This window comes from Squalius cephalus (genome assembly GCF_949319135.1).
Source record: "Squalius cephalus genome assembly, chromosome: 1".
Taxonomy (NCBI): Eukaryota; Metazoa; Chordata; class Actinopteri; order Cypriniformes; family Leuciscidae; genus Squalius; species Squalius cephalus.
This window is the reverse complement of record NC_137122.1, coordinates 42,550,440-42,577,978: the sequence shown is the minus strand read 5'-3', so window position 1 is coordinate 42,577,978 and position 27,539 is coordinate 42,550,440. Positions and strand designations below refer to the sequence as shown.

The window sequence follows — 27,539 nt, the reverse complement described above, 5'->3', positions numbered from 1 at the left end:
CCACTGCCAGCATTTTTGATCATTTTCACAAGTTTCATAGCCCCCTGAATATGTTGTTGTATGAATATCTGAACATGTAATATGTCAAAAGAACAGACCCTATCCTTTCAAACAAACAAAAAAACTGTTTTTTTCTATTTTTATTCATTCCTTTTTATCAACACTTGAATATGGTTAAGCTTCATTAAAAAAAATAACCATTTAGAGCAAAAAGCTGAGAAAATCACATTTTAGTCGAAAACTATCTGGATCGTATTTAGAATGATGGTCAAAACATAGACGTAGCAGATCGAGTCCATGGGTGCTTCTCATTTCTTAGTTGTGCATCCTCGTTTCCTTCCCTTGTGTCATAGCTCCACCCCCTTATTATGTGAGGGAAGGATCCACCTGTGTATCCTCCCTCATGACTCATCAGGAAGCTTCCTCACTCTTCATTCCTCATGGTGGAATCATTCTCTGGTGGAATTGAGATGTCCTCCAAGATGGCTGAATTCGATCGGTTTCCAGGTCATGGGCTGGAGGACAATATTAGTATTGAGAAGCACCCCATCAACACCCCAAAAGCTTCACAGTCCATTTATTCCTGCTGCTTTTTTGCCTGTGTTTTTATCATAAGATTCAGTGCTCTTTCAGAAAACGTCATATTGCTCCCTACCGTATAACAGTGAAAACACAGAAAGCCGGAAAATTCCGTCAATGGCGGAAAAAGAGTTAACAGTAACTCAATCCACAGTGTTATACATTTCTTTAATTAACAAATTCACACAAATGAAATGTTCCTGGAACAAATTTTTCACAGTACAGTCATGTCAAATCTGAACAAGAGGGAGAATCACACATAATTATACGCATTACTGCCACTTACAGCTGTCGCCTATTTATATTTATATAATCTCAATCATGATTAAGGTATGTTTTTAACTCTGTTATTTTCGACCATTACATTTATATCTGATTTCTGAATTTATGATTATCAGAGGTTTTGAAATAGCAAACAAGATCAAAAAGGAATATCAAACATCAAATGATGCACTTATCTAAAAATAAAATGATAAAACAGGCAATGCATTATGCAGGTCACAGTAATTTTTCTTCTGAAATGGAGTGGAGTGATAATGAGCTATTAGTTTGTGAAGAGCTTCATGATTACGTGATAAGCTTCCTATAATGTATAGTGCGGTCTGCTGAACACTTGTTTTAAAATCTAAACAATGACTGCTACACAGCTGAGACTACACCCTAGAATCACATTTAAACACTATTGTGTTAACATATACACATTATTAAGAAGAATAATTTAAATAAAGTTTAATCACATGGATTTTTCATTGGCCCATTTTATAGGGTCTATTCAGATTGTTAAGCACCCACAACAACATACAGCAGCACATCATAGCAAAATCTTTTTCAATCTTTGCTGCTGAACCTCAAAACACACAAAAAGATAGACAATATTTAGTGTTTTCAAGTGCCCAAAATGCAGACCACACTACTATGATTATGGGGGCTGAATAGCAATTCAGGGGTAAGGTGCTCTCTCCATGAAACTCTGTGTCCCCCTGCAGACGGGGAGGTGTCAGTACAGCGTGCCCTGCACCTGCTCACTGAGGAACTCCTCCAGCACGTTTATGATTCCACAGGCCTCGGGAAAGCTGCTGTGCTCGGCGCGTGCGTTCTGCAGCAGCACATCCCCGTTTCCACAGCTTTGCAGGAACAGACAGCAGCGGAACAGAGCGTAGTGGCTCATTTCAGCCTGACGGATGAAGCGCTTCAGGTTGTTCATGTCCTGGATGGCCTGCATGGAGAAAGAATGTGCATGTTGAAGACAGCCATAATGATGTAATTGCCATTTCTGAATATGATCACTCTTAAATCAGGTTGGGTAATATACAGATTATAATATACAGATATTATACAGATTTTTTGTTAATTTAATAATTTAGCTGATTAGTAATTATTATTAGTTAATACTTGAAATACCTTTTAAATTTAAGTTTATACTTTTTTTTTATAGGCGACTTACATGACACTCAAGGACACCTTACAAACACAATAAAACAATCAACAATAAACAAACACTCATTATTACAGCGTGGATACCAGTATTAAAATGTAAAAGTAATCACATAAAAGCCTGCCGAAAAAGATGGGTCTTAAGGCGAGATTTAAAAACACGAAGACTTTCACTGTTTCGCACATCTTGTGGCAGCAGGTTCCATAAATAAAGAGCTGCATGACTAAAGGCTCGGGACCCCATGTAAGTAGTGCGAGTTCGAGGGATAACAAGTGTGAGTGAAGAAGATGATCTTAAAGTCCGAGCAGGAGTGTAAATATGAAGAAGGTCAGATAAGTATGAAGGGGCAAGATTGTTGAGTGCCTTGTAAGAAGAATCATTTTAAAATTAGTACTATATTTAACTGGGAGGCAGTGCACATGTAATATGGGAGTAATGTGTTCAGCTAGAGGAGTTCTGCAGATGATTCGAGCAGCCGAGTTCTGTACTAGCTGGAGTTTGTGGAGTAGCTTTGAAGGCAGTCCATAAAAAAGAGCGTTGTAATAATCTATATGGGAAGTGACTAAAGCATGAACAAGAATTGCCATGCTCTTTACTAAGAGAGCCGGACGAAGTCGGTTAATATTACGTATATGGAAATAAGCAGAGAGTACTGTCAAGGATGACCCCCAGACTTTTAACTTGTTTAGATACAGACACTGGTAAGTTGTCAATATTCCCAGATGAACGTGGATTTTGTCAGATTGGTTTTTGAGCCAACAAGAAGAATTTCCGTTTTACTGCTGTTAAGTTTAAGAAGATTTGAAGTAAACTATTCTTCAATATCTGCTAAACAATCTGAGAGGACAGATGGAGGAAAAGTAGAGGTAGGTTTGGAGGACAGGTAAAGTTGGGTGTCGTCGGCATAGCAGTGGAATTGAATACCAAATTTTCTAAAAATATTACCAAGGGGTAAAAGATAAATAATAAATAAAAGAGGACCCAATACTGAGCCCTGTGGGACACCTGTACTGACATACAAAGGCTTTGAACGAAACTGCTTCAACTGTACAAATTGAGTACGTAAAGTACGATCGAAACCAAGTCAAGGGGGTACCAATAATTCCAATAGACTGCAATCTGTCTAACACAATGCTGTGCAAGATATTACCAAATGCTGCACTTAAATCGAGCAGAATTAGTATAGATAAAAGTCCTGAGTCCGCAGCTAACAATAAGTCATTGAGATCTTAACTAATGCGGTCTCAACACTATAAGGATGAAACCCAGATTGAAATTGCTCGCACAGACCATTATGAGAAAGATGATTCTGGACTTGGGCTGCAACAAACCTTTCCAATAGTTTAGAAAGAAACGGGAGATTTGAAATGGGCCGAAAATGATCTCAGTTACTTGAATCAGCCCCAGTTTCTTAATTATAGGAGTTATCACAGCAGTTTTCAGTTGAGACGGAACAATAGCAGAAATAAGTGAAGAGTGTATGATATCAGTAATTAAAGAAGATTTTTAATATTTTTTATTAAATTACATTTAACATACTATACTGCGTATACATTATACTATAACATTATACTGTGAGCAAATGCTTACAACAAACTAGTTACAACTAGATATTAATAATTAAATCAAACTGAAGATTGCAGAGGGTTACCAGAAACAAATGAGTAGTTACAAGTGTTATGCGAGATCTGAAAACCAGACAGAAGAGTGTTACGGTTACCAATATAACATTTAAAAAATATTCTTTGACCCAAATAAAATTAGAATAACTCACATGAATCTCCTGCATTTATTCCACCCAAAAATTCTGTTATTATTTACTCACCCTGTATGACTTCCTTTCGTCTGCAGAACACAAAAGATATTGTGAAGAATAGTTGGTAACCAGACGGTTTTGGATCCCACTGACTTCCATTTTATAGACAAAAAATATAGTTTCTATGGGAACTGAAGCTGTTTGGTTATCAACATTCTACAAAATATCTTATTTTGTGTTCAGGAGAAGAAAGGTTTTGGAATAACATGAGGGTGAGTATATGATGACAGAATTTTCAATTTCGGTGGACTATCCCTTTAACTATTTGCTACGGTAGCATATTAGCATGCTAAATGTAACCTTTTCAGCAATTCTTTGTTAAAGCCAATGAAATTATTGATGTGCTCCTAACACAAATGTATTTTAAGTAAACTTCTGTAGTATGAATTTATTAATAAATATTTATTATAAAAGTTTTATCAAGTAAATTGAGCAAGCAACAAAAATTAGTGAACACCACACTAACCTTAAGTTTAAAGTTCTCCAGGATCTGACGGAGGAGGAAAGGGTTAAAGCGCTCAGCAGCATTGAGGAAGGCCTGGATCCAGTCGTCACAGAACCGGTTACTGACTGCAGAGGTTAAAATAACAATACAACATTATCAAAATAACATGAAAGGAGAAAGCCTGTAGATTTAGTGGCTTATGATGATGATGCTCCAGCTGACCTTCATTGGTTAGTGTGGGAGGGCTGGTTGAGCAGTTGATGATCAGGTTGGTGTGAGAGTCCTCTGACATGGCCTTACAGAGGGAGGCTGTAGTGGTGTCTTCCTGGACTAGACCCTGCAGGCTTGCTGCTTTGATGAATCTAATCAACACAATTGATCAAGCTGCAGTAACTATCAGTACTTAAAGGTCCCATTGCATGGATTATTTTATTATTTTAGATTGTTTCCTGGGGTGCCCTTATAATGTTAGTATGTTTTTTAGATCAAAATTTGTTATAATTTAGAAATAAAAGGCATTTTTCCTAGCCTGACTTTAGCCTCTGATTTGAACGCTCTGTTGGAGGGGCGTGTCTGTGTGAGACTTCAGTGTAAACGCCCACTGCTGTGATTGGCTGCTGTGAGACTTCAGTGTAAACGCCCACTGCTGTGATTGGCTGCTGTGAGACTTCAGTGTAAGCCTGTTGATCACGTGAATGAAGATCTTATCATTGCAACGCAGTTTCTGCACTCTCACTAATGATTTCACCAATGCAAACATAATGTACTTACAGTAAGAGCTTCGTTGTGCAGTGTAACAGCGTCATTGATTTCATAACGAGTTTTGGCAAGTGTCCAGATAAACTTGCGCTGTGTGATTGACAGCTTGGGCGACTGTAAAGGGGCTGTTCTTTGATCGCTATCTGTATATTAATCACAGTTTAAGTAAGATTATTTTCATCCTACTAAGAGAAACGACGTGAAGTTGATCGTTTAGTCACTGGCTTGATTTACTGATGCATAAACAGTATTGAACGACTTTGAGAGAAAGATTATCTGTCTGAACTTGAACAATTACACATCAGACATTCACACAACCCACTGGTTCTTCAGAGGCTCAGATGAAGGAACTAAAAAAATACCTTTGTGTTCATTTGTACATCCAAACACTGAGCAACTGCCATGCTTCGCTCGTTTGCAAGCCATGATGTCTCTCGAAGAAAATTGATTCGGACAATGATTCGGCGGTGCGGTTCCACCTGGCCTTGAACATGGGCTGGCATATGCAAATTTTTGGAGGCGTACATATTAATGATCCCGACTGTTGTGTCACAGTCGGTGTTATGTGGAGATTCGCCTATTTATCAGGGGTGTTTTTCAAAAACGAGATTTAAATAAGGAGAAAACAATGGTGTTTGAGACTCACTGTATGTCATGTCCATGTACTGAACTCTTGTTATTTAACTATGCCAAGATAAATTCAATTTCAAATTCTAGGGCACCTTTAAACTGCAAGAGTACTGCGTAAAAAGAACTCTCTTCTGCTCACCTTGCTACATCTGCTTTTGTCTTCTCATCCGTCCCTGTGACCTCTACAAGCTTGTGACTCAAAGCCTGCAGCAGAGACGTGATGTTACGCTCATTTACCATTTCATTTAATACAGTATATTATTGTTTTCAGATGTAAAGTGTATGTGATCTAGACAGCAGTGGTTTCTTACAGCATGCAGAAGGTACCCGACGTTCGCCTGCAACAGCTGAACCACTCTGTGAATGTGCATTACTGACTCTTCGTACCACTGGTTCAGGTAGGGCCTGACATCTGTCTCCAAGTTATGCATCTGTAACAAGAGGTTACCAGCAATGTTTACAGCAAATGAATATCAAAGGCAGTGTGCCAGCAGATTTATAACTTCAACAAAACAGACCGATTTCAACATATATGTTATGTCTATTGTTTCTGAAAGAAAAAAAGATAAAGAAAAAATTGTCCTCACCTCTGGAGTCAAACAGCCCTGCAGACCCTGGACGTACTTGTCCAGCTCGATTCTGAATGTTTGTATAGTTAAGTAAAATGAATTATCCTATTAAGAGAGAACAGTATTTGAATGCAATGGAAAAACTTGATATCACATCATTCCTTAATGCACAATGCACAATTATTTTTATGGAATATCTCAGTTTATTATTATAAATGATTTACCCGTGCATGCATATCTTTTTTTTAACTTTTTTTTTCATGTGCCCTCATAATCTTTAATCAAAACAACGTCCCCTCCCTCAGATTGCAGTGACACCTCTTCTCTGTGTTTACTGGAGCGAGGACGGGACAATCTGTCACTCACATGACATCATAGCAATAGCAAACTACAACCATACAATCAATTCCACATTTTCTACTTAGCCGTTTCACTCGGATATACGGAACAATGGAAAAGAAAAGACTATTAAAACCTCTGTTTCATTGCTACTTTATGGTCAGTCATTTGTGATTTGAGGATATAGATTCAGGCCCTTCTCTGATCCTCCGAGAAGACACACCACCCAGCCGTTGCCATCGGCCTCAGGCTGTTCCGGAGATTTCTCTTGCTCCAGCAGACAGCAGTAACAGCCCACCGCTTGCTCAGGGATGCTTGAACACCAACAATCATTGAATCAGTTAAGAAAGAAAATACATGGTGATATTATACTGAATGATATGGTTCTGGATATTTATTTGTGCACTGAAGGATAACTAAAAACAAGTCATTTTAGTACTTCATCTTCAACTTATTTCAGTTAGTTGCCAAAGCAATATTTCTAATTTTCATTTAAAATTCATTTAACATTTCTACGTTTTAAAAGTTAAAGTTTTACATGTATTTTATTTCAGCGTCATTACAATTAACTAAGATATGTTTTTATAGAATCAGTTAACAATAACAACACTGATATGATCTACCTTAGTTCCACGGTGGCAATGTTACCCATACCCCCCAGCAAAGCGCCCTTGCTCAGCCTGCGGGAGATGTAGCTTCGTAGTTCTGGCTCCGCCTCGGATGGCAAGCTGGCGTCCAGCAGGGTGAGACTTTAAGAGTGAAAATATGTGTTAAAAAACTATAATATCAACAAGGAAGGGCAAAGTGAACAAGCGGACAGACAAGCAGTTAATGAACCATAGATGTACACAGAATCACCAACGGCACCTAGCAGAGATACATACTAAAGAGTTTGCCGTTAGACAGATTAGTTAAATGGTTATGAATGAGATGAGCAAGTCAACATGATGAAAAGCCAGACGCAGAATCCTGTGTGCATTTTTTGACTAAAGCCATGAGTTTTCTTCCATCACAACACTGAAAGCCACTGGACTGCGATGACTGAGAGATGATGGATGGACCCCTCTTTACCTAAAGTCATCCTGACTTGTGGTTGAGTCTGATCTCCTCTGGCTCCAGGCCACACTCTCTCCAGAAGCCTCAGATCTGGGTAGTTTGATAATGCATTTAATACTTTATAAGCATTAATATGTTAAGATCTCCCAGGTTATAAATGGCCTACATGTTCATGTGTGGTGTTTTACAATGTCTTGTATACATATTAGGGTCCATACTGTGTATAACTCATCCATGATACAGTCATGTTATTTCATAAGACTAACTCACTATTATGAACTATGCTGCCAATGTAAGGCATTGCTCTTCATGTCATGCAACTCTTAATTCATAAGCACAAAAATAGTGAATTTTAACTCATATACGTAGAAAAGAAGCCAAATTGGCTAGACCGAAGTACACATGCATAAATCTCAAATACTCTTTAATATGAGGCATAAAAGGGCAAAATATTTCTTAAACAACTAGCATTTTGCAAAGCATTCTGCAGTTGGAAAACCTCCATGGCACAAAGTCACTATCACATGACTAGTAACGTTAAGTGAAAACCACTGTACCTTGTGTTTTGGTAGTAGTATATTGCATAGTAGCTGTTAATCTGTTGTATCTTCTGGCTGAATCCGGCGATCTCTTCGTTGTCGAAGTCTACATCCCTTTCATCCACGTCTATGGACTCCTGGAAGGAAGAGGTCTGGGATGTAAACATGTCTCTGCAAAGCAAAGAAGACTAGCGACACTACAGATTACGTGCTATTACGATAGCTTAAAAAAATTAGTTGTCCTAAAACTGTCAATGCATTAAAGCCGTGTAAATATTTTGTTTAGAAATCCATTTGAGTTCTACGCAACATTTGACTTCAGTCACAGCAGTGAAAAGCTATACTTATGTGTTATGTACGCATGCGCAGTAGTGGCGTTTTTTGGATGAATCTTGTAAGTGAACGAATCGTTCTCGTCACCTTCTGAGAGCTCATATTCATCCTACCGTCAAAGACTGATTATAGCACAAAACATATAATTGTATGGAGATAGTTAACGTATACGCTCCTTTCACTGAACAAATACGTGTTCATTTCGGATTTATGTTTATTTCGTCAAGTCAATCGTATCAAGATAAGAAAGGGAAGGGAAGAATTGAATTGTATACTATTGATGATTGACCATATAATGAAAATGTATTATTATTGTCTTTTTTATAGTTGCCTAGCTTGACCAAATGGAGGAGGGACATAGGTGTGCTTTGTAGTCATTTGTGAGGAAAGCGTACAACAAGACGTTTTTAGGTTGGAAAAAGTTTTTAACGAATGACTGTAACAACGTTTAGGATTTGTTCTTCTTCGTGAACTGATCGTGAACTGATTCAAAAGATTCAATTCACTTGGAGGAATCAAAAGCGTCACCAACTACCACACATGCGCTTTACAGTTTTGTGTGTAAGCGCGCCAAAGGAACAAGAGCTCCTGGATCTACTGCAGCGCACTATTGTAATAAGCATTTTTTGTGAACATGCCGTCAAATGTAGAAATAAAAGCAGTTTTGCGTGACCTGCGTTACCTCACGCAGCGTGCAAAGGAGCTGAGCGGTACAGATGGGACTGTGATCCGTCAGCAGGACACGTTTTTCAAAGTGCCCGCAGGACGGCTGAAACTCAGGGACTTCCAGGATGGGACAGGGCAGTTGATCTTCTATGAGAGGCCAGACACAGAAGGACCCAAGCTGTCAAACTACTCCATAACCCCTACCAGCGACCCACAGGGGCTTGTCAAGGTTCTGACGGATGCACTGGGGCAAGTGGGGCAGGTGAAGAAGGAGAGGAGGCTGTACATGGTGGGGCAGACCAGGGTGCATGTTGATTCTGTGGAGGGCCTGGGGGACTTCATGGAGCTTGAGGTGGTGATGAAAGAACACCAGAGCAGAGAAGAAGGAGTGACCATCGCAAACCAGCTGATGCTGGAGCTGGGAGTGAAGCAGGAGGATCTGATAGATGGCGCTTACATGGATCTCTTACTGAAGAACCAGCAAAATGGACATGCACCATAGACTCTGATCAGACAGATCTGTGGTCGACTGTGTGGCACTTAAAGCCATCTATCAAAGATTATATGGCCCAAACAATGCTTCCTCTGACATGAACATTTAAGTGACCGTTTTTTTTTTTTTTTTAACCTTTAAGCATGGCTTAAAGCTCCTTTTGTACTACTATACAAAATAACATCACAGTCTGTTGAGATTATGAAGTATTATCTGAAATGATCAACAGAATAAACAATGTGCATGAATTGTGTTTGGCCTGTTTGTATTGTTTGTTTTGTTTTTCCAACCTCTAGCAGACAATAGAAAATGTCAGGGCAAAAAATAAAATACAATTAAAAATGCTGCTGAGTCAATTTGTCAAATTCAGAGGGGTAACTATTTGATTTCAAAGGGCATTTTTGAAATTATCTCTCACACACACATATATATATAGAGAGAGAGAGAGAGAGCCTAGATGGCAGTCATGATCAGAAGTTTACAATACACCTTGCAGCATCTACAAAATGTTAATTATTTTAACAGAACAAAAGGGGTCATACAAAATACGTTACTTTTTTATTTAGATATTTTACAAAAGGTTCAAACATTCACTGATGCTCTATAAGCAAACGGAGTCGGGCAGTAAAAACGTTTGAACAGGATGAAAATTAAAGGTCTTTTTTTTCCTTTAAGTACTGACCTTCGGAAGCTACAGAAGACACTTACATGTGCTAGGACAAAATTTACCTTGATCTTCAAATTCAAAAAGTTTTCACCCTCGGGCTCTTAATGCATCGTGTTTCATGGAGCATCAGTGAATGTTTGAACCTTTTTAAATAGTTGTGTTTGAGTCCCTCAATGTGAAAAGATGGATCTCAGGATCTCAAAATCATACAGTCACTGCTGGACAGGGTTCAAATATGCAAAACATGCAGGAAAATTAAAGAATTTGTGGGACCTAGAGGGTTTTTCGGAAGAACACTGGGCAGTTTGACTTCTCAGGACAAACAAGGGACCCAAGAACAAACATAGCAAAAAAAAAAAAAAAAAAAAAAACCAGCATGGATCATGGAACTACACAGTATTAAGAATTAAGGGCATGTAAAAACGGGGCCATTTTTATAAATTCAGCTATTTTTTTTGGTCTTGTGGATGTAAAAATCTTATTCAGGACTGTACTAAATAAAAAATAATATGAATTTTGTATGATCCCTCTTATTTTGTTCAAATAATTAACATTTTGCAGATTCTGCAAGGTAGTTAAGCACTATAGCTTAAATAGCAGAACATTAATAGTACAGACAATTTTCTAAAAAAGCTGAATACTAGTGCATATAAGATTGCAATAAGTAGTGACCATAAAGAGAAAACGCAAACAAGACAGTTATGAAAAAATCTTCTCTTTTGGATACGTTTAAATTAATTAAAAAAAACCCTTTTGGTGTATTTTTCATTTTATTTCTTTTTGTACTTCTTTTATTTGATTATTTGTTTGTTCTATTGTGAGTTTTCTGTTCTTTGTACTAGCTATGCTCAACCTAAGGCTGAACAATTGCGGTTATATTCAGAGATTTGTCCCTTGTTTATTTGTGTTGTTGAAGCATGTCAAAGAGGCGCTCCAGACAGTTAGGTGGCAGTACCAGATGATTAAACATGCAGACAGTCCTTCTGTGCTCTCGCGAGAGTACATATTTTCCCAAATTGCACCGCGCGCCCCTCTTCCTTCCTCTTTCCGCCATATTGCAGAACTGGTAAGGTTCAGGATTCCTACAATGCTTGAATAATCTGTTTAAAATCACGGACATCGTTGTGTATCAACAACAGCTAGCCTGAAATATGTGTTTATGAGCAGCCTAAACGCCAGATTTTTGAGTCATTTGGTCAATCGTGACTATATAAACGCATATATTTCCCTGATATTCATGATTCGCCATCCTCCACCATTCAGTAGTGCCTCTGCCCATGTTTCTGGGGGACAGACACTGATAACCCGAGCCAAACCAAAGTCCTCAAGCAGTCCGGTGCCTTGTTTCTAATCACAAATATATGCTGTATTTAAGTAGAAAGGTTTATTGTGGAGACAAACCAAGGTAGCTTAGTTTGCTAACTAATTCACCCCCTTACCAAAGCGTTGAGCATTGCGCATAGTGTCGGAGAAAATCGTATACAGTTTTCACATGACTTTATAACGAACCGAAAATGGTCGTTTTGTCTTTAACCTGCTTTGTCAATGTGTACCTGGTTTTTAAAGTAGAGGTTCGGCTTGTGACCGTGGCTATGAGGATGAAGCTGTTTAATGGATATATCAACTGAATATCGGATAAATGACACTTTTTTTGTCTCCACAGGCATCATGGTGCGCATGAACGTTCTCGCTGATGCGCTGAAAAGCATCAACAATGCTGAGAAACGTGGGAAACGCCAGGTTCTCATCAGGCCCTGCTCTAAAGTTATAGTGCGCTTTCTTACTGTGATGATGAAGCATGGTGAGTTACGTTAGTTCATCAGCCTTTCAGTGTCTTGCAAAGCAGATTCTGATGTTATATTTCGTGAAACACGCTGCTCAAGCTGGTTGTGATCTTTGCAGGTTATATTGGAGAATTTGAGATCATTGATGATCACCGAGCCGGGAAAATTGTTGTCAATCTCACAGGGAGGCTGAACAAGGTAAGTGTGGTTTAATAAAGCTTCCCTAGATGGTCACCATAAATGTCTAGAATTACACCATTAAGTATGAGAGACTTGTACTGTGTCGCATGTTTAGTGACAACTAAAGGGCTTTCTTGCGTGGAGAGATCACAATCTACTACATTCACCGTATAAAACATGGAGTGCCTTATTGATAGGGTTGGGTACCGTTCACATTTTAACCGGTAGGCCTACATGAAATTCGGTGATGGTACCCAGCGGTACCTTTTTTCGGTACTTTAGACATGTTTACTTCTATAAATGACTGTTTCTTTACAGTTATTTAAGTGTTGACAATGCTAGAGCTGCCTTGGTCGCTGTCTGCCATTGTCTGTGATGTTTGTATATTTGCATAAAAACAACCATTTTAATAATAATAATAAATCATTTCTATTAAATGTTTTGTTTTCCACAAATTTCCACAAAAAAGTGTGTATATTCTGGTAATCAAATGAAGAGGAAAAAAACATTAATGTAATTTATTTTAATCATGTGAAATTAATCAAACTTTTGTCAAACAACATGCTGCACAACTGAGCGTGATACTGTTAAAATTAAAACATGGAGAAAAAATAGTGATTATTCCTTAAAGTTTTGACAATTTATTATTATTAGTGTTAGTATTAGGGCTGGGCGATTTAAATAGTAATATTATGCGCATCTCGTCAGTAAAGCCGGTTCCTTGATTAGTAGTAAATCGCCATCACCTGCTTTCAGATGAAGCGGCATTTACTACAAAAAGCCGTAGTTAACTGACAAGCTGAGCCATATCGCATTAAAATCGCGGACGTATCGCCAGCGATAATTAATGCGATATGGCTCAGCTTGTCAGTTAACTACGGCTTTTTGTAGTAAATGCCGCTCCATCTGAAAGCAGGTGATGGCGATTTACTACTAATCAAGGAACTGGCTTTACTGATGAGATGCGCATAACAATATCACGATTTAAATCGCCCAGCCCTAGTTAGTATTATTATTACATTGAGATGTATCTAAATTCAACTGTACAACAGTAATATATTTGTCAAGTTAAACCGAACTTTTATTTTGACAGGTTGCTGTGAAGACCGTTGAGTTTCCGTGTGTTTTATTATATGATGATAGTTTTTCTTAAATGAAACTGTAAAATGCTGAGGAGCGGCTCTGGAGATGTTCATGCATTCATGTCCTCATATTGTGAGACGGCAGAGGCTGAAAACAGCCGAGCGTGCTTCAGTGTGTGTTAAAAGAAACGGCACGTCTGCGCCATTCAATCACACAGACATGCAGAACATGCAGGATTCGTATTTGAATAGTCTTACTCTCGCCCTGATGCGTTCTCAGGTACCGAAATTTGGCACTGATTGACTTAATGTGAATCGGTACTCAGTAGTACCAATGTAATTTGGTCGGTGCCATTAAAAGAACAGAGTTCAGTACCCAACCCTACTTATTGGTTATTGGCTATTAAATTAAATGAAAATATTAAAGTCATTTTTCATAAACTGTAAGTGAATTCGTTAAGTGCCTTTCTGTAAGACGTTATAGTCCCTGACATGTAGGCACTATTGCACCCTGTGCCAAGATTAGTTGTCTATGGCTTCTGCCCAGTGAAATGGACAGCAACTAGGTAAATGGGTGTTTTGCGTCGTCACAGTTACTATATTTAACTTAATATTTAAGTTAATATTTAATTTAATTTATATTATTATTATTATTATATTTAAGCAATATGATAGAAGATATTGTGAATATAGACCCGGCTATCCTACATTGTTAGGTAAAACCCACAGCTGGTTTTAAAATCTAAGAGATTTTTTTAGAACATTATAATGACGAGCCTGTGTCATATAAATGGTTTCATATTAGAGTCCTGCACGGGCCAAAAAATCCAGCCCTAACCCGTCCCCAGCCCGACAACGTCTGCGATTTTTCAGCCCGAACCCGACCCGAGACCAACATCACTTTAAGCTCTCTCTGATGCACGCTGTCTCTGCTACATGCATGCACACACACGCTACTAAGAGGTAAACTTTTATTATAGGCCTCAAACATAACCACCACCGACAATTATGCCCACAAATATTAATACAGACTATCCATAAGTAAAGATTTACGGCTTATAGCCTACCTTTTTTTGATGTTAAGTAACTTTACTGAAGAACGTTTCAAAGAACTCTTCGCCAACTGGCTAACGTTAAATAATAATAAAAATATAATAAATAAAAATCCGTTGAACTGAGTAGGCTACATGTACGTTGGTCATAATTCACTGTTTATTCGCGAGTGTTGTGAAAAAAAAAGAATAGCATCCACTGTTGAAGGCTTCAGGCTCATTGATTGTTGTGGTAATCACATCAAAACTTTCAAAATGCAGCTTTTCTTGAAGTATTGGGAACTTTTACTAACTCCCCACGCTCCAACTTCTCCCTGATGCTCTGCATGGTCAACTGTCACCTAATGCATTGTACGTGCGTCGCGTAATCGCATGTTGCGTTGCATATTTATAATATCAATGTAACAACTTCATACAGTAGCCTGTGCTCTGCACGTATATCATGGGCACGATGAAAGGAGAGAAGGTAAATGAGCCCGAGCCTGATCTGTAAAAAAAAAAAAAAAATGTCCGAGCCCGGCCCGAACAGACTCAGTGTTTTATGTAAATGAAGAAGTTCTAGCCCTTTTTAATGAACTTTTTATCTGTAATGCAGTGTGGTGTTATCAGCCCACGGTTCGATGTGCAGTTGAAGGATCTGGAGAAGTGGCAGAACAACCTTCTCCCGTCCAGACAGTTCGGGTGAGTAAATGCTTAGTTTTTTTTTGTGCATTTTACTGTTTTATATTAGCTTTATGCTATCTTTCACAAGCTGTTTCCATCCACTTAATGTGATGCGCATAATAAACGTATGCGCTAAATTGAGTCAGATAAAAACATTTTATTCGATAAGAAATCCTATGCATAAACTACGATGGGAACATTTACAAAACAAATTCCTCAATGCGCATCAAATGCCATGTGACTGCGATGGGACGGCATAACTGGATCATCCAGTGGACTTGGTCTCGTTGCACAGCATCTCAAATGCTGTTTTAGTTCTGAAATGTCTGAGCAGTCGTCAAAGTGGTTCGGTGTAATCACCTGCCTCAAGATAACATGACCGCACTTGTTTCGTCCGTGCGCTCCGAGGCGCAGGTAATAAAGAAAATGATAGGCTAAATGAAAATATTTGATAAAGTGGCTACTATTGCAGCACCTTCAAAGTGATGATTTTGTACTCTTCGACTCACTGTATGGAAACTTTGGTGCTTTATTTGCAAATGTTTTATGCAATATTCCATTTTTGCACTCAAGTTAAATTCGTAACTTGGGAAACATGGCTACTGATTATTTTGTTTAGAATTGTCAGAAGTTGTGTACTGAATTTTCTGAGATTTTAAACATTAACTGCACATTCAATAATTCTTGAATGTGAATCTGACAAATACTGATCTCTGTTTGCTAAACCCAAACATTAATTAAATATCAAAATGGTAGATAAAAACTATTCCTTTTGTGCCGTCACATTAACATTGTTAGAATTCTGTTACAGCATTTTAACTTTTCTTCCATGATTATTTGATTGTGAAAACTCTACAATTATCTTTAAAAAACTCCAAAGTAAACTTGAGCTAGAAATTGAATACAGTATAGTAACCTAGTATCAGGCTGACTTTCGTTTGCATCAGAGCAGATTTATGCTGCCTTCAGAAGTAATAAGTAGGATATTTCTGTTAGCATGTGAAGTCATGATTACGAGTTTGAGTTCAATGCTTTGTTGTAGGAAAGAACCGTAATCATGAAGGACATCAGGTTCATTCTTGCCTATTTCTTGGGGAAGTATAAAAGCCAAAATGTATTGAAGACATTTAATTTTGAATAAAATGTAGTATCTCATTCGTTGACAAGCATTTAAACATTTACCGTACTATCTAGGTAGTCGGCTTGCTGACAATTCAAATTTCGGTCAAAAACATGCTATTTTTGCTGTGTATAAAAAACATACAATGTTTCAAATGGTCATTCATATATGTAAATATGCACTACTTCAACGACAAGATAAGGCCATGTAGCTGTTATTAAAAAAAAAATCTTATAAAGAAAACCAGTCACAGCAGCAATCCCTCCGTTTAAATGGGGCTGGATGATATGGAAAAAATCTTTTTTTTGGCAGAATTGTGATTTACGGTATATCTATATTTTCTACATTTCTCTTTTGGAAAAAAAACAAATGCTATATTACTATTTTTATATATACACAATTTTTTTTTATTACTCGCTTTTATTAAAAGCAAGTAATAAAAGTGAGTAATTTCGCCCCCCTCCACCATTTTACATTTGCACGAGAGGTGCGTATGTGACGAACGATCTAAGAGAAACGTCAGTTGTGTATAGTCAATTATGGTCTATTATTGCTTCGCGATGTGGACAGTTCTGCACCCCTAATATATGGTGTCATAAGAATACACTTGTTTGCACTCCTATTGCGCTCCATCTGTTAGGTGCACATGCTTGCGGTGGCACTCGTTCACTGTAGTTTGTGAAGTTTAGCAGAGACTAGCATAACTTAGGCTCGTCCACTCCTGACAGTAAAATGGAAATATTTGCAAGAATTTCTAACATTTACAGATAGAGAATATGCCTATTTAAGTTCTGCACAGAGGAAAACGCGTCTTGCACATTAAGCACCTGACGAGGCAAACTTCAAAAAAACTATACGCCTCAACTATCTTTTGAGTTAAACATTCTGAAGCTCTAAATAAAAAAATGTTTAATATTTAAAAAAATTGGATTATGCACTTGAACATTTTCATTTTTGTCTTTAATTGACGGATGTCAGCATTATATTAGCTTTTGGCCACTTTGCACTCAAGTCAACCATTAAAAGAAATCTAGGTTGGTCAACCATTCATAGTCATGTTTGATTTAACTTTTGTTCATTATTTGTAACTGAATTGTCTTCTTGACCACCAAAAGGCTGGTTTTGCCCAAATTTGCCTACATTTGTCACAAATGATCCCTTTTCAGTGCTTTGTGTTGACATTAAGATCTTGCAAATGTCAGTGATGCAGTGCAGAATCATCTAAACATCTGCCTAGGGCGAAATGTATTCAAAGGGCAGCACCGTCTTGGATAGCCTGGTAATGTTTTTTGTCTCTTATTCTTTGCAGATTCATTGTTTTGACAACCTCAGCTGGCATCATGGACCACGAGGAGGCCAGACGGAAACACACAGGAGGAAAAATCCTTGGGTTCTTTTTCTAAACATGTAAAGTCACCAACAAATAAACAGTGGAAGATAAGTTGTATGTGTGCTTTGCTTTCTTAATGCATAACACGCTGTGTTCTCATTAACACAGGAGCAAAAGAATCCAAGACGTGCACACCGCAAGTGAAAACAATTGTTCTGCCACTTGTGTTGTGATTGACATTTGCATTTGGCTGGAAGTAGTACAATATTTCATTGTCAAAATCGATGCTGTCATAACACAAATGCAGATCTAATAGAAAGGCTTTTTCATTTACTCAGTTTACAGTTCAAAAGCTTTAAAACTTCCCTGCTGGAATTTTAAGTTTGAGTGTTTAATGTCTGTTTTTCTGGGACCAGCAGATTTATGTGAAACTGACCTTTTAACAGAAGATGCAGTGACTTATCACTGGCTCTGTTTAACTTAAGAGGCAATATTTCACGACTAGCAACTGGAAGAGGATTGAAATGAGTGTGTGTTAATGGGGTTCACATTGAAATGCACATTCCTTGGAGTATTCATGTCTCATCTTGACTAGACTGTGGTTTGGAGAGAGATGTTCAACTGTGTGCCTGTACGAGATGGGAAAAAGTCCTCATGTACTCTGAGCATGTGAAACAATTGGCACTTGCTTCAGAGTCAGGCTGTTTGGGGTTTAAAGGTCTCTAAATGGCAAATAGGTGTGGGGTTTATGATGTTATGATTTGAAGGTATTAAACAATAGTTTTTCAAAGCTTAGTGAAGTCCAGTTTTTCATAGTAATTGTGTTGGAGGATAAAAAAACATTCCTAGAACATTAATCAAGCTTATGTCACTCTTGACTTTCTGACTTAACATTAGAAGCTTGAAATATATTTTCATGGTTTTATTGAAAAAAAATTGAACTTCATAAATTATTTAATTTCATAAAAGCTCACCACTGCTTTTTGCTTGAATGATATTCAGCATCTTTCTCAGACCCATTGGTTTTGCAGCGAGCATGGTCTTCTACATCTGCTCAGATCTACCAGCAGGAGGCGCTCTGCTGCTTTGTTGCTTGATACATGGGACTCCATTGTCATGTCGGCAAGGCAACTTTATATAGCACATTTCATACACTGAGGTAATTCAAAGTGCTTTACACAAAGGAATTAACATAATCACAAAATAAAAGCAAGGAAAATTAAAACTGTTATAAAAGGAATTAAAGCGTAAAAAGATACATACCGGTAGATGAACTCATCTGGCAAAACACCGGTGTGTCATATTTTTCACTCTGAGATTTTCCCATGGTGATTACACTGTGTCTGTTGTGTTCTTTTGGCGCGTCTAAGAAATCTATTGGACATCTCCAATAGATCTGGTTTCCTCATGGGGTAACCTCTGGTTCACTTCCCCACCAGCCCGCACCCCAAAGATTTGTTCAGAAGCTCTAGGAATGGCGTTGATCCAGTCCGCACCCCACATAACCTCTAGTTTAATTACAAGTCAAACTCACTACTCCACCACAGACCCAGGTCATCAGCATGGTTTCATCTCTCAATTTCCACAAGTAATTTCTGTTTGTCTCATACCCAATTCTCAGTGCCATTTGAGTTCAGCTTAGAATCATAAGGAGATGCAGAAAAAGGTCGGTAGTCCTCATTTTATGACATACTGACACTACATTTATTTGGAGTCTTGCAGTAAGAAGCATTTGCCACTCATTCTTATTTCCATGAACCCAGATTGTCTTGATAAAGTTTTAAAGAACTGTAGTTGGTCAAAGCCTTGGTCAGACTACTAGCATGCTGTCAAAAAATAGTGTCAAATAAATAATGTTACGCACTGATGTAATCAGTTAGCATAAGGTAATCATATTTGTTGTCTGGAAAAAAAATAGCTATTTAAGAAAATACAATTTTAGCTTACTAACATTAATAGAAATACTATTCTAGACATGAGTACCCGTCCCTAAGCATCTGTGAGCATTGCCTGTTCTGTCTCCTTCCTGCCATGACAACCTGCTTACTGGAGATGAGTCAAAAGAGGAGACGTGTCTGTTTCGGTATTTTTCTATACCTTTCAGCCTCACCTGCCTTTGCTGTGAAAACTGTTCTGCTCCGGAGGGAGCTATTAGCAGGTGCTTATTTTCTGACAATCCGAGTATATAATTAATACTGACTGAATTTATTTCTGAGATTTGGAGTGGGCTTAACTTGTAAATCAAATTGAGGTATTTATGATTTACTGGGAAAACAGGTCAGCATGTACGTCTACATTTCTTCTTGCAAACCGAATATTTTGAGGAAAAAGTTTTGAAACCAAATGAAGAACTTTCAACTCTGCATGGCTGAAAATGTAGGCCGTTTCAAAGCTGCTGACTTATAATACAACAAAACAGCCAGTTTGTATTAAATGCAGCCTCCATTTCTTCCTCCTGGGCATCTATAATAACTTTTCCTTCAAGTATGGAAGCTGTAATATCAGATGTGAAGACAGTAATCAGGTCCAGGCCATTGCCCCTGCTGGCTAAGGGCTTCTTTGATGACTGTAGATGTTGGGTGTTCAGGCCCATTTGGTCGTGTGTTTCTGTGTGACGGGACCTTCTCTGTGGGCTGATGGGGTAGTGCGTTGAATCTCACAGATGCCACTGGTGTAATGAGCAGCAGCCTATATGGTTGTTCTTTTGACTGGGCTCCTCTGTAATGCCTTAATGGTGTTTCCCAATGTCCTGCTGATGCATGAAGTGAACAGCCTGCCCAAAACACTTCAGTCACTATTTAACACCCATAATTACATCATTAATCAAACATAATGCTCTGATTAAAGTGACATTTCCCTGATTCATATCCTCTGTGCATACATTAGACGTAATGTTTTAAAAAGGTAGTTCACTTCTGAACCAGAGTCTGTTGCATGAGCAAATATTGACATGAATTTAAAAGTTTGCTCATTCTATTAACATAGAGAATGAAGCCTTAATATGTTTTAAGGAAGTTAGTTGCTTGTCCTTCATAGTATCCTTTAAAGAAATTCATAGTAGTTTTGTAAGTAAACAAAAACATGTCAATCAGTTTGCTTAAACATGCATCTTTCTTTAGGCTCTTTCACATGAGAAAAAGTTAAACAAATCACCCATGAATGGTCGATTCACTTCAAGAGTGCCAATGTATGTGGACTATAAAGTTATTCAGTTATTTATTTATTAATCATAACTGTTTTTCATTACCTTTTTCTTTTTAATTCAATAAAATTCAGATTACATTATATAAATTAAATAATTATAATGATTGAATTGTTTTTAAAATTTCATTTCACTCTTCTATTCCCTTTTCTAAATAATAATAATAAAAATGAATACATAAAAATATTTAACATAAATGCATAAAAGGTTACTGTAATATATGGTATGGAACAATAATCTTGTAAAACAAAATTATTATAATCATTATAATTCTATTAATAGTGCCTCATTATGCGCCTTCTGAAGTTTCCACTCTATAATCACTGGCCAAATGTCATAGGGTGGATGGCTGTTGAATAGATGGTAGAAACGTAATTTGCAGAGTAGGAGATTCCATTCAAATGACTGTCTATTAGTAACGTGTAATCTTATGCATTTTATACTGTTTAGGTGTGTTTGGTGTGTCTTACTGCAGAAAGTACATTTGTTACTTTCATGCCACGGAAATTATAGGAGTTAATTGCACTCAGTGCAGTATACTTTCAAGGAAAACTCATGGAGAAGATTGTAGCAGACAGACAGAGCCTGCTGACAGTGACAACACAACTAGTAATTAAAACGATGCAACAGAGAGGAAGAAACAGAAAGTGGTGGGCAGCCTGGGGCGTGAGCAGAAACAGGCACTGTAAATAGATAGCTCTGCTATAGCGCTCACTCCATCTCAGACTTTCTAATAGTTGCTTTTCAGCAACTTACCAAGAAATCTTATCAAAACACTCTATCAAGGAAACAAGAAACTGGCTTAAACCGTGTTGCCTTGCCCGACTCCTCCATTGTAGAACCTGACTGTGTACCACTATTCAGTGTCCTAAAATGGGAGAAGAGATTTAGGAAGGCCACAGACTGAATCTGGCGAATGCAGCTTTTCTTTTTCACAATTCATCATTTTCGCAATGTCACAATGACACTAAAGTAGCGACAGACTGGGTTTTTATTTTATTTTTAGGGTGTGATTTGATTCTATGTGTTGTTGATTGGAGGGAGAAATTGTGATCTCTCAGTCAATTGTAAAGAAGTGACGGAGTTTATATGAAACAAACTGTTTGGAGAAGTCTGTCATTCCATGGAAAGACATTTTGATTGAATTTTACATCCTCCAAAATTTAAACAAGAATGGATGAAACATTCACAATAAGATGAATAGCATGCATTTAGAAAATTAATTTTCATTCCATGCGGACTTTATAACTTGACTGCACAAACGTTAAAGTTATGTCATTATTTATTCAACCAAATGTTGTTCCAAACCCTTATGACTTTCATTCTGGAACCAAAAGGTGCATTATTTTCCAAAATATGGAAGTGAATGGAGACTGGAGCTGTCAAGCTTCAAAATCAAAGAAAGGCACAATGAGAGTATGAGAATGTGGTTCATACGACCTGTACACTATATTCCAAGTCCTCTAAAGTCATACAATAGCTTTATGGGTAACACTTTACAATAAGGTTCATTAGGTAACATTAGTTAATGTATTAAATAACATGATCTAACAATGAGCAATACATTTGTTACAGCATTTATTAATCTTTGTTAATGTTAGTTAATAAAAATACAGCTGTTCATGTTCATGTTAGTTCACAGTGTATTACATAATGTTAACAAATAAAACCTTTGATTTTAATAACGTATTAGTAAATGTTGAAATGAATATTAACTAAGATTAATAAATGCTGAAGAAGTATTGTTCATTCTTAAGGATTCATTATGCTTCTGCAACACAGTCTCACCCCCAAACGTCACATACTGACGCGTCTTGACCAAACGGCAATATACGACGAAAAGGGTACCCCTAAAACGTCCGTATGTGACTATTCGGGTTATGGGTAGGTTTAGGTATGCGTTAGGGTACCGCTAAGAGGCGCTGCTGGTGCGCTTATGTCTTCGTCTCATATGGACGTTTTAGGGGTACCCTTTTCGTCGTATATTGCCGTTTGGTCAAGACGCGTCAGTATGTGACGTTTGGGGGTGAGACCGGGCTGGCTTCTGCGTCAACTCCACGGCGTAGCTACGCTCCTACGGCGTCGTGGCCATTTTATGGTTCTGCGTCGGGTTGCGTTGCATCGCGGTGCATTTCACCGCCAGAACGCTAGGGGGGTGTGTGGTTCGCAAATCTCGTTGCTAGTTTGTTTTGGTTCCGTGCGCCGGTGTTGTGCCGAATTTCGACCCTCTGCCAAATTATTACCCCCCTCGTTGAAGTCAGTACCTGATTGCCTAATCCTAACCCCACCCATAATCCTAACCCCTCCCCCACAACTAATCCTAAACCTACCAATACTAGGGGGGTAATAATTTGGCGGGGGTCGAAATTCGGCACAAAACCGGTTGTTTGCCATCTGGCAGTCTTTGTAGTGCGCTGAAGAGGAATTGTACAGATGGTCGTACTTTTGTACTTCCTCGATCACACGTTCCTCAACTTGATCCATCGTTGAAACAAACAGTGCAGTGGTCACTTTAAAAATGGCGGTATAGCGAGAGGGGGAAACCGGAAAAGCTACAAAAGCTACAAAATCTTCTTTTCTCATCAAAGGAAATGATGTATAATCTGACCAATCACAGCCCTTGCGGTCTGCGTCGCCTCGATGCGTAGTTACAATTTTTTGGAGGTGCACGTCGAGCTACGGCGGAGGGGTCGGAGAGGGGTTCGCGGCGACGCAGAGGGGTCTGCGGGGGTACGCCGTCGATTCGACGCAGAAGCATAAAACAGGCTTTAAATCATGTTAACAAAGGTAGTTAACTAATGAACCTTATTGTAAAGTGTTACCGCTTTATGTAAAACATCTGCGCTAGATCTCCTTGACACGTTAACCAAATAAGTAGCAAAGTCTAATTCAATCATCAATAAATTGTTTTACAAAACCAGTCTAAATGATTTGTGCACAAAACTGTTTCTCAGGTTCTGCTTGCAAGTACAGATCTGGTTGCAACGGTGTAATCTTAAGTATTCATACATTATCAGTGAATAAAGACTTACATTTTGGTCTGTTCATCACATAAATGATTTCTTAAGACTACTTTTAAGATAATTTTACTCTGATTTTATGTCCATTTGGAAGCTTATGGAAAAAATGGGCAAGAACATAATTCCGTATTTCCACAGAAGAAAAAAAAATCATATGAGTTTATAAATCATGAATTTTCATTCGCGGGTGAACTAATCCTGTAAAGGTCAGTCATAAATCAGTCAATCGCTGTTTTCTCTTTATCCCATTTAGCATAGCGGTATCTCTCAGAGCGTGATGAGAGAGCAGGCGTCCTGTAGAGACCAAGCAGAGGACAGAAGGCCGGCCCTCCTGCCTATCAGAGAACCATATTGTCTGCATTAGCTGAAATGGCCGGTTTGGCCGGGCCAAGCACGGAGCTGATGAGTCAATTAGCACAATGGCAGTGGAAGGGCAGCCGACCCTCCTGTTCAGCTCAGAGAGGTTGAAACCAAACCAGGAGCTAATCATCATCATTTATGAATGAATCCAGATGAGGTGACATTTTGTATGATGCTGGAGGTAAGAATGAATGAGCACTATAGCTGTGCTGAGCTATGAGGAGAGCTGTTTACAGAGGCAGAGGGCCCGTCTGGACCCAAGGTGATGTTCAGGACGTGGGCAGACTGCGAGAGCTGAACAGAGTGTGCTCTGTGGACTTCAGAAAATGCTGGTAAGGAGTTGTTTTTCTGAGAGAGGCATGTGAGTAAACAACCTCTCGCCATCGAACTCTCAAAGACTTTGACAGTTTGTTTCAAATGGATTTTTGTCTTGAAGAAGGCGTTTGTGGTCCATAGTTGTGAAAAATAGGCTTCAAGGCACTGAGAACAAGAGGATGTTGTTTTATGAGCAGGTCCCAGCATTACAAAACTCTCCCTTCATCTCTTAGACACTGATCATACTCTCCCTAAATTAAACATCATCCACTGAAGAAAAAAAACAAAAACATGGCTGAATTAATTTTAAAGGGATAGTTCACTATAAAATCAAAACTCTGTCATCATTTACTCACTCTCATGTGGCTCCAAACCTGTATGACTTTCTTTATTTTGCAGGACACAAAAGAAAACATTTTGAAGAACATTAGACAAACAGGATTGGACTTTCATTCTATGAAAAAAAAAAAAAGGAGATTTTTTTTTTTTAGAATACCTTTTTCTCAAGAAGATAATAGGCTAAGTCATATAGTGTAACGACATGAAAGTGAGTAAATGATGACAGAATATTAAGTGAACTATTCCTTTAGAAACCCTACAAAACAAATCTTGGCTTTGGTGTATTAGCAAGCTAATAGCCTATAGTTCAATTAAATATTTGCGTAAATCAGTTATCTTTTTTTTCAGCGCCCATCAATGGAAAAATAATGTTTCGCTATGACATCTACCAGCAAGAAATAGCTGGAACATACTAAATAGCCAAACACAGACCCTTTGGTTTGATCCACGCTGTGAGGCACTTTTCATGAAGTTTATCCAAAGGATGCAGTTCTTCAGCTGAGAGCTTGGGGGCAGTAGCGGCTTTCCTAATATTAACAGCAGTGTGACACAAGACCAGTCCAGCTCGTGTATCAGTGCTCTCTAGCCATGTTTGAAAGGCTTAAAACTCCAATTAAGATTGGTCTGGCTGATAACAGAATTAGCTTTGTAATGTCGGAATGGGCCAAAGTGAGTCTTGAAAGTGTTGATCAAATGCTTTCGTTATCAAACCATCTGCTGCTCTTAGATTCTGATGAATAAATAAATATTGATTAAAATGTTAATCAGGTTGAAGCTAGGTATCTGTTTAAATACTTATTAAATGCTGTGTCGATAGGAAACTGCATCCTGCACTGCTTTGGCATAATGTATGGCTGAAGGTGGAATATATCCAATAGCTGTGTGTGTAACTTTCTATACTGAACAAATATACTGCTCCAAAAGTGGTATAGCCAGAGGGGGGTGTCCAGCACTGGACACCTCTGATATCTGATTGGCCACCCCGGGTGCCACCCCAACATTTAATTCACAACATCCATTTCATCTATTTTTGAAAGCATTTATTTTGATGGTGCATGAACCAGATCTTTTTGAGTGAAATTTCATCTAGACTCTTCAAAAAGATCCAGTCTGTTGTCAATAGTATGAAGCACAGATCTCACTGAAGTCACAGAAAATTCGCTGTACAACGTTAAATGTGACCGCACCCTAAGGTTTTCACCTACAATTTTTTTTTCTGAACAATGGTAAATATGACTGCAAAGGATTTCACCAACGAAAATTTGCCGAACAAGGGTAAATGTGAACATATGGCGGGCCAGAAGGTCCAAAAATAGGACTAATGACTTGTCGTGGGAGCTCACTTTACTATAGCCACTTATGCGCCAGAGAAACAAGGGCGCCGCCATCTTTAGAATATTGTCTTTGAACTTCCGTTTTTGCAGTCACTCTGTATATTTCTATGGCATTGCTGTCCAGGAGTAATTAGCTTTTGAAGTGGATTTATTTAATGTAAAGTTAACGAAAGTTATCATGAGGATTGTAATGTTTAAAGCCAATGTCTCAACAAATGTCAGTAGACCGGGAAGATTTTAAAACAAGCCGTTCATTCATAAATATAAAGATCGCTGTGAAAATACAGACCGGAAGTCAAAAGACAACGAGCGCAGCACTTAAAAGGGGCGGGGCTACATAAGGTCTATAGCTACTGATTCCCCACTGATAGAATCCATTTAGGTGGATCTAAATGCCACCTCTGATGTAGATTCTGTTTTCTCTCCAGTGAAAAAAAAAAAAAGATTTTTGTTGATTCGGAGTCCAATTTGATTTGTAAAAGCCTTATAGTGACTTATTCTTATTGAATGTATTGATAAATGTAAGAGTTTGACATGAAAGATGACAGCCTAAGGTTATGGGGAAATGGGAGCCTAAGGTTATGGGAAAAAAAAATTTGCATTGAGAATCCATTTAAGAGGGCATATACAAATATGCTGATTTAAGTAGGCTAGGCAAGCTTACAGAACACTGATGGGAATATTGGTTCTGAATAAATGACACTTACAAAAATGTAAAACTTTACTGAATGTTTATTGCACCATATCACAGTATTTGAAAAGGGTATAGCGATTTTACTATAATATTAGGTCAATACATGAGTGAATCGCTCGCTGCGCGAGGAGAGTGAGTCGCTCCTGCGTGAGGAGAGTGAGTCGCCAGCTGAGGAGAGTGAGTCGCTCCTGCGTGAGGAGTGAGTAGATCCACCGTCGGCCTATCAGTGGGGAATCAGTAGCTAGTGGCTATAGTAAAGTGACTTTGACAAGTCATTAGTCTTATTTTTGGACCTTCCGGCCCACCATATTAACGCACCCTAAAGGATTTATGAATGACGGTAGGCCACAGCACCATATAAATGACTGAATGATTTCGCCAGTCATTTTACAGTACTTTTTGCAAAAGCACTAGAACTATAGAACCATTGAAGATAAGAACCAATAAAGAACCAGAATCGTTAAGAGGAAGCAGGAACAAAACAGGAATGCTACTATTCTCATGCCCCAAATAATTGTATTATGTAAAAAAAAAGAGAGAGAGAGACAGTTCAGTGATACGGCAGACACAAATCTACCATAGCTAACGTTATCTGATTGTTAAAGGGCCCCTATATAGATTTTGGAAAATTACCTTTCATGTAGTGTGTAACATAGCTGAATGAAAAGTGAATGAAAACATCCTGCAAAGTTTTAAATCTGAAAGTGCACTGTGTATAAAGTTATTGTTTTTCAAAAG

The 27,539-nt window shown here is 38.2% G+C and overlaps 2 protein-coding genes across 3 annotated transcripts; one reads left to right on the top strand and one right to left on the bottom strand.

The window, feature by feature from the left end:
* Positions 1-145: 145 nt before the first annotated feature.
* On the bottom strand, positions 146-8,540 carry cUnh17orf75 (chromosome Un C17orf75 homolog). Of its 2 annotated transcripts, XM_079865198.1 has the most exons (10): positions 8,186-8,540; positions 7,644-7,718; positions 7,196-7,321; positions 6,758-6,886; positions 6,252-6,309; positions 5,976-6,095; positions 5,804-5,868; positions 4,498-4,637; positions 4,297-4,400; positions 146-1,795 (listed from the first exon to the last, which is right to left on the bottom strand). In XM_079865198.1, the coding sequence occupies exons 1-10, from the start codon at positions 8,332-8,334 to the stop codon at positions 1,577-1,579; spliced, it is 1,185 nt and encodes a 394-aa protein (XP_079721324.1). In that variant the 5' UTR covers positions 8,335-8,540; the 3' UTR covers positions 146-1,576. The 2 variants fall into 2 exon arrangements, with proteins under 2 accessions (XP_079721324.1, XP_079721325.1); XM_079865199.1 differs by lacking the exon at positions 7,644-7,718.
* A 2,758-nt stretch (positions 8,541-11,298) lies between these two features.
* rps15a (ribosomal protein S15a) lies at positions 11,299-17,648 on the top strand. The gene is made up of 5 exons (XM_079883723.1): positions 11,299-11,392; positions 11,990-12,127; positions 12,229-12,308; positions 15,020-15,105; positions 17,517-17,648. Exons 2-5 carry the CDS (start codon positions 11,995-11,997, stop codon positions 17,608-17,610), a joined length of 393 nt encoding a protein of 130 aa, XP_079739849.1. The 5' UTR covers positions 11,299-11,392; positions 11,990-11,994; the 3' UTR covers positions 17,611-17,648.
* Positions 17,649-27,539: the final 9,891 nt, after the last annotated feature.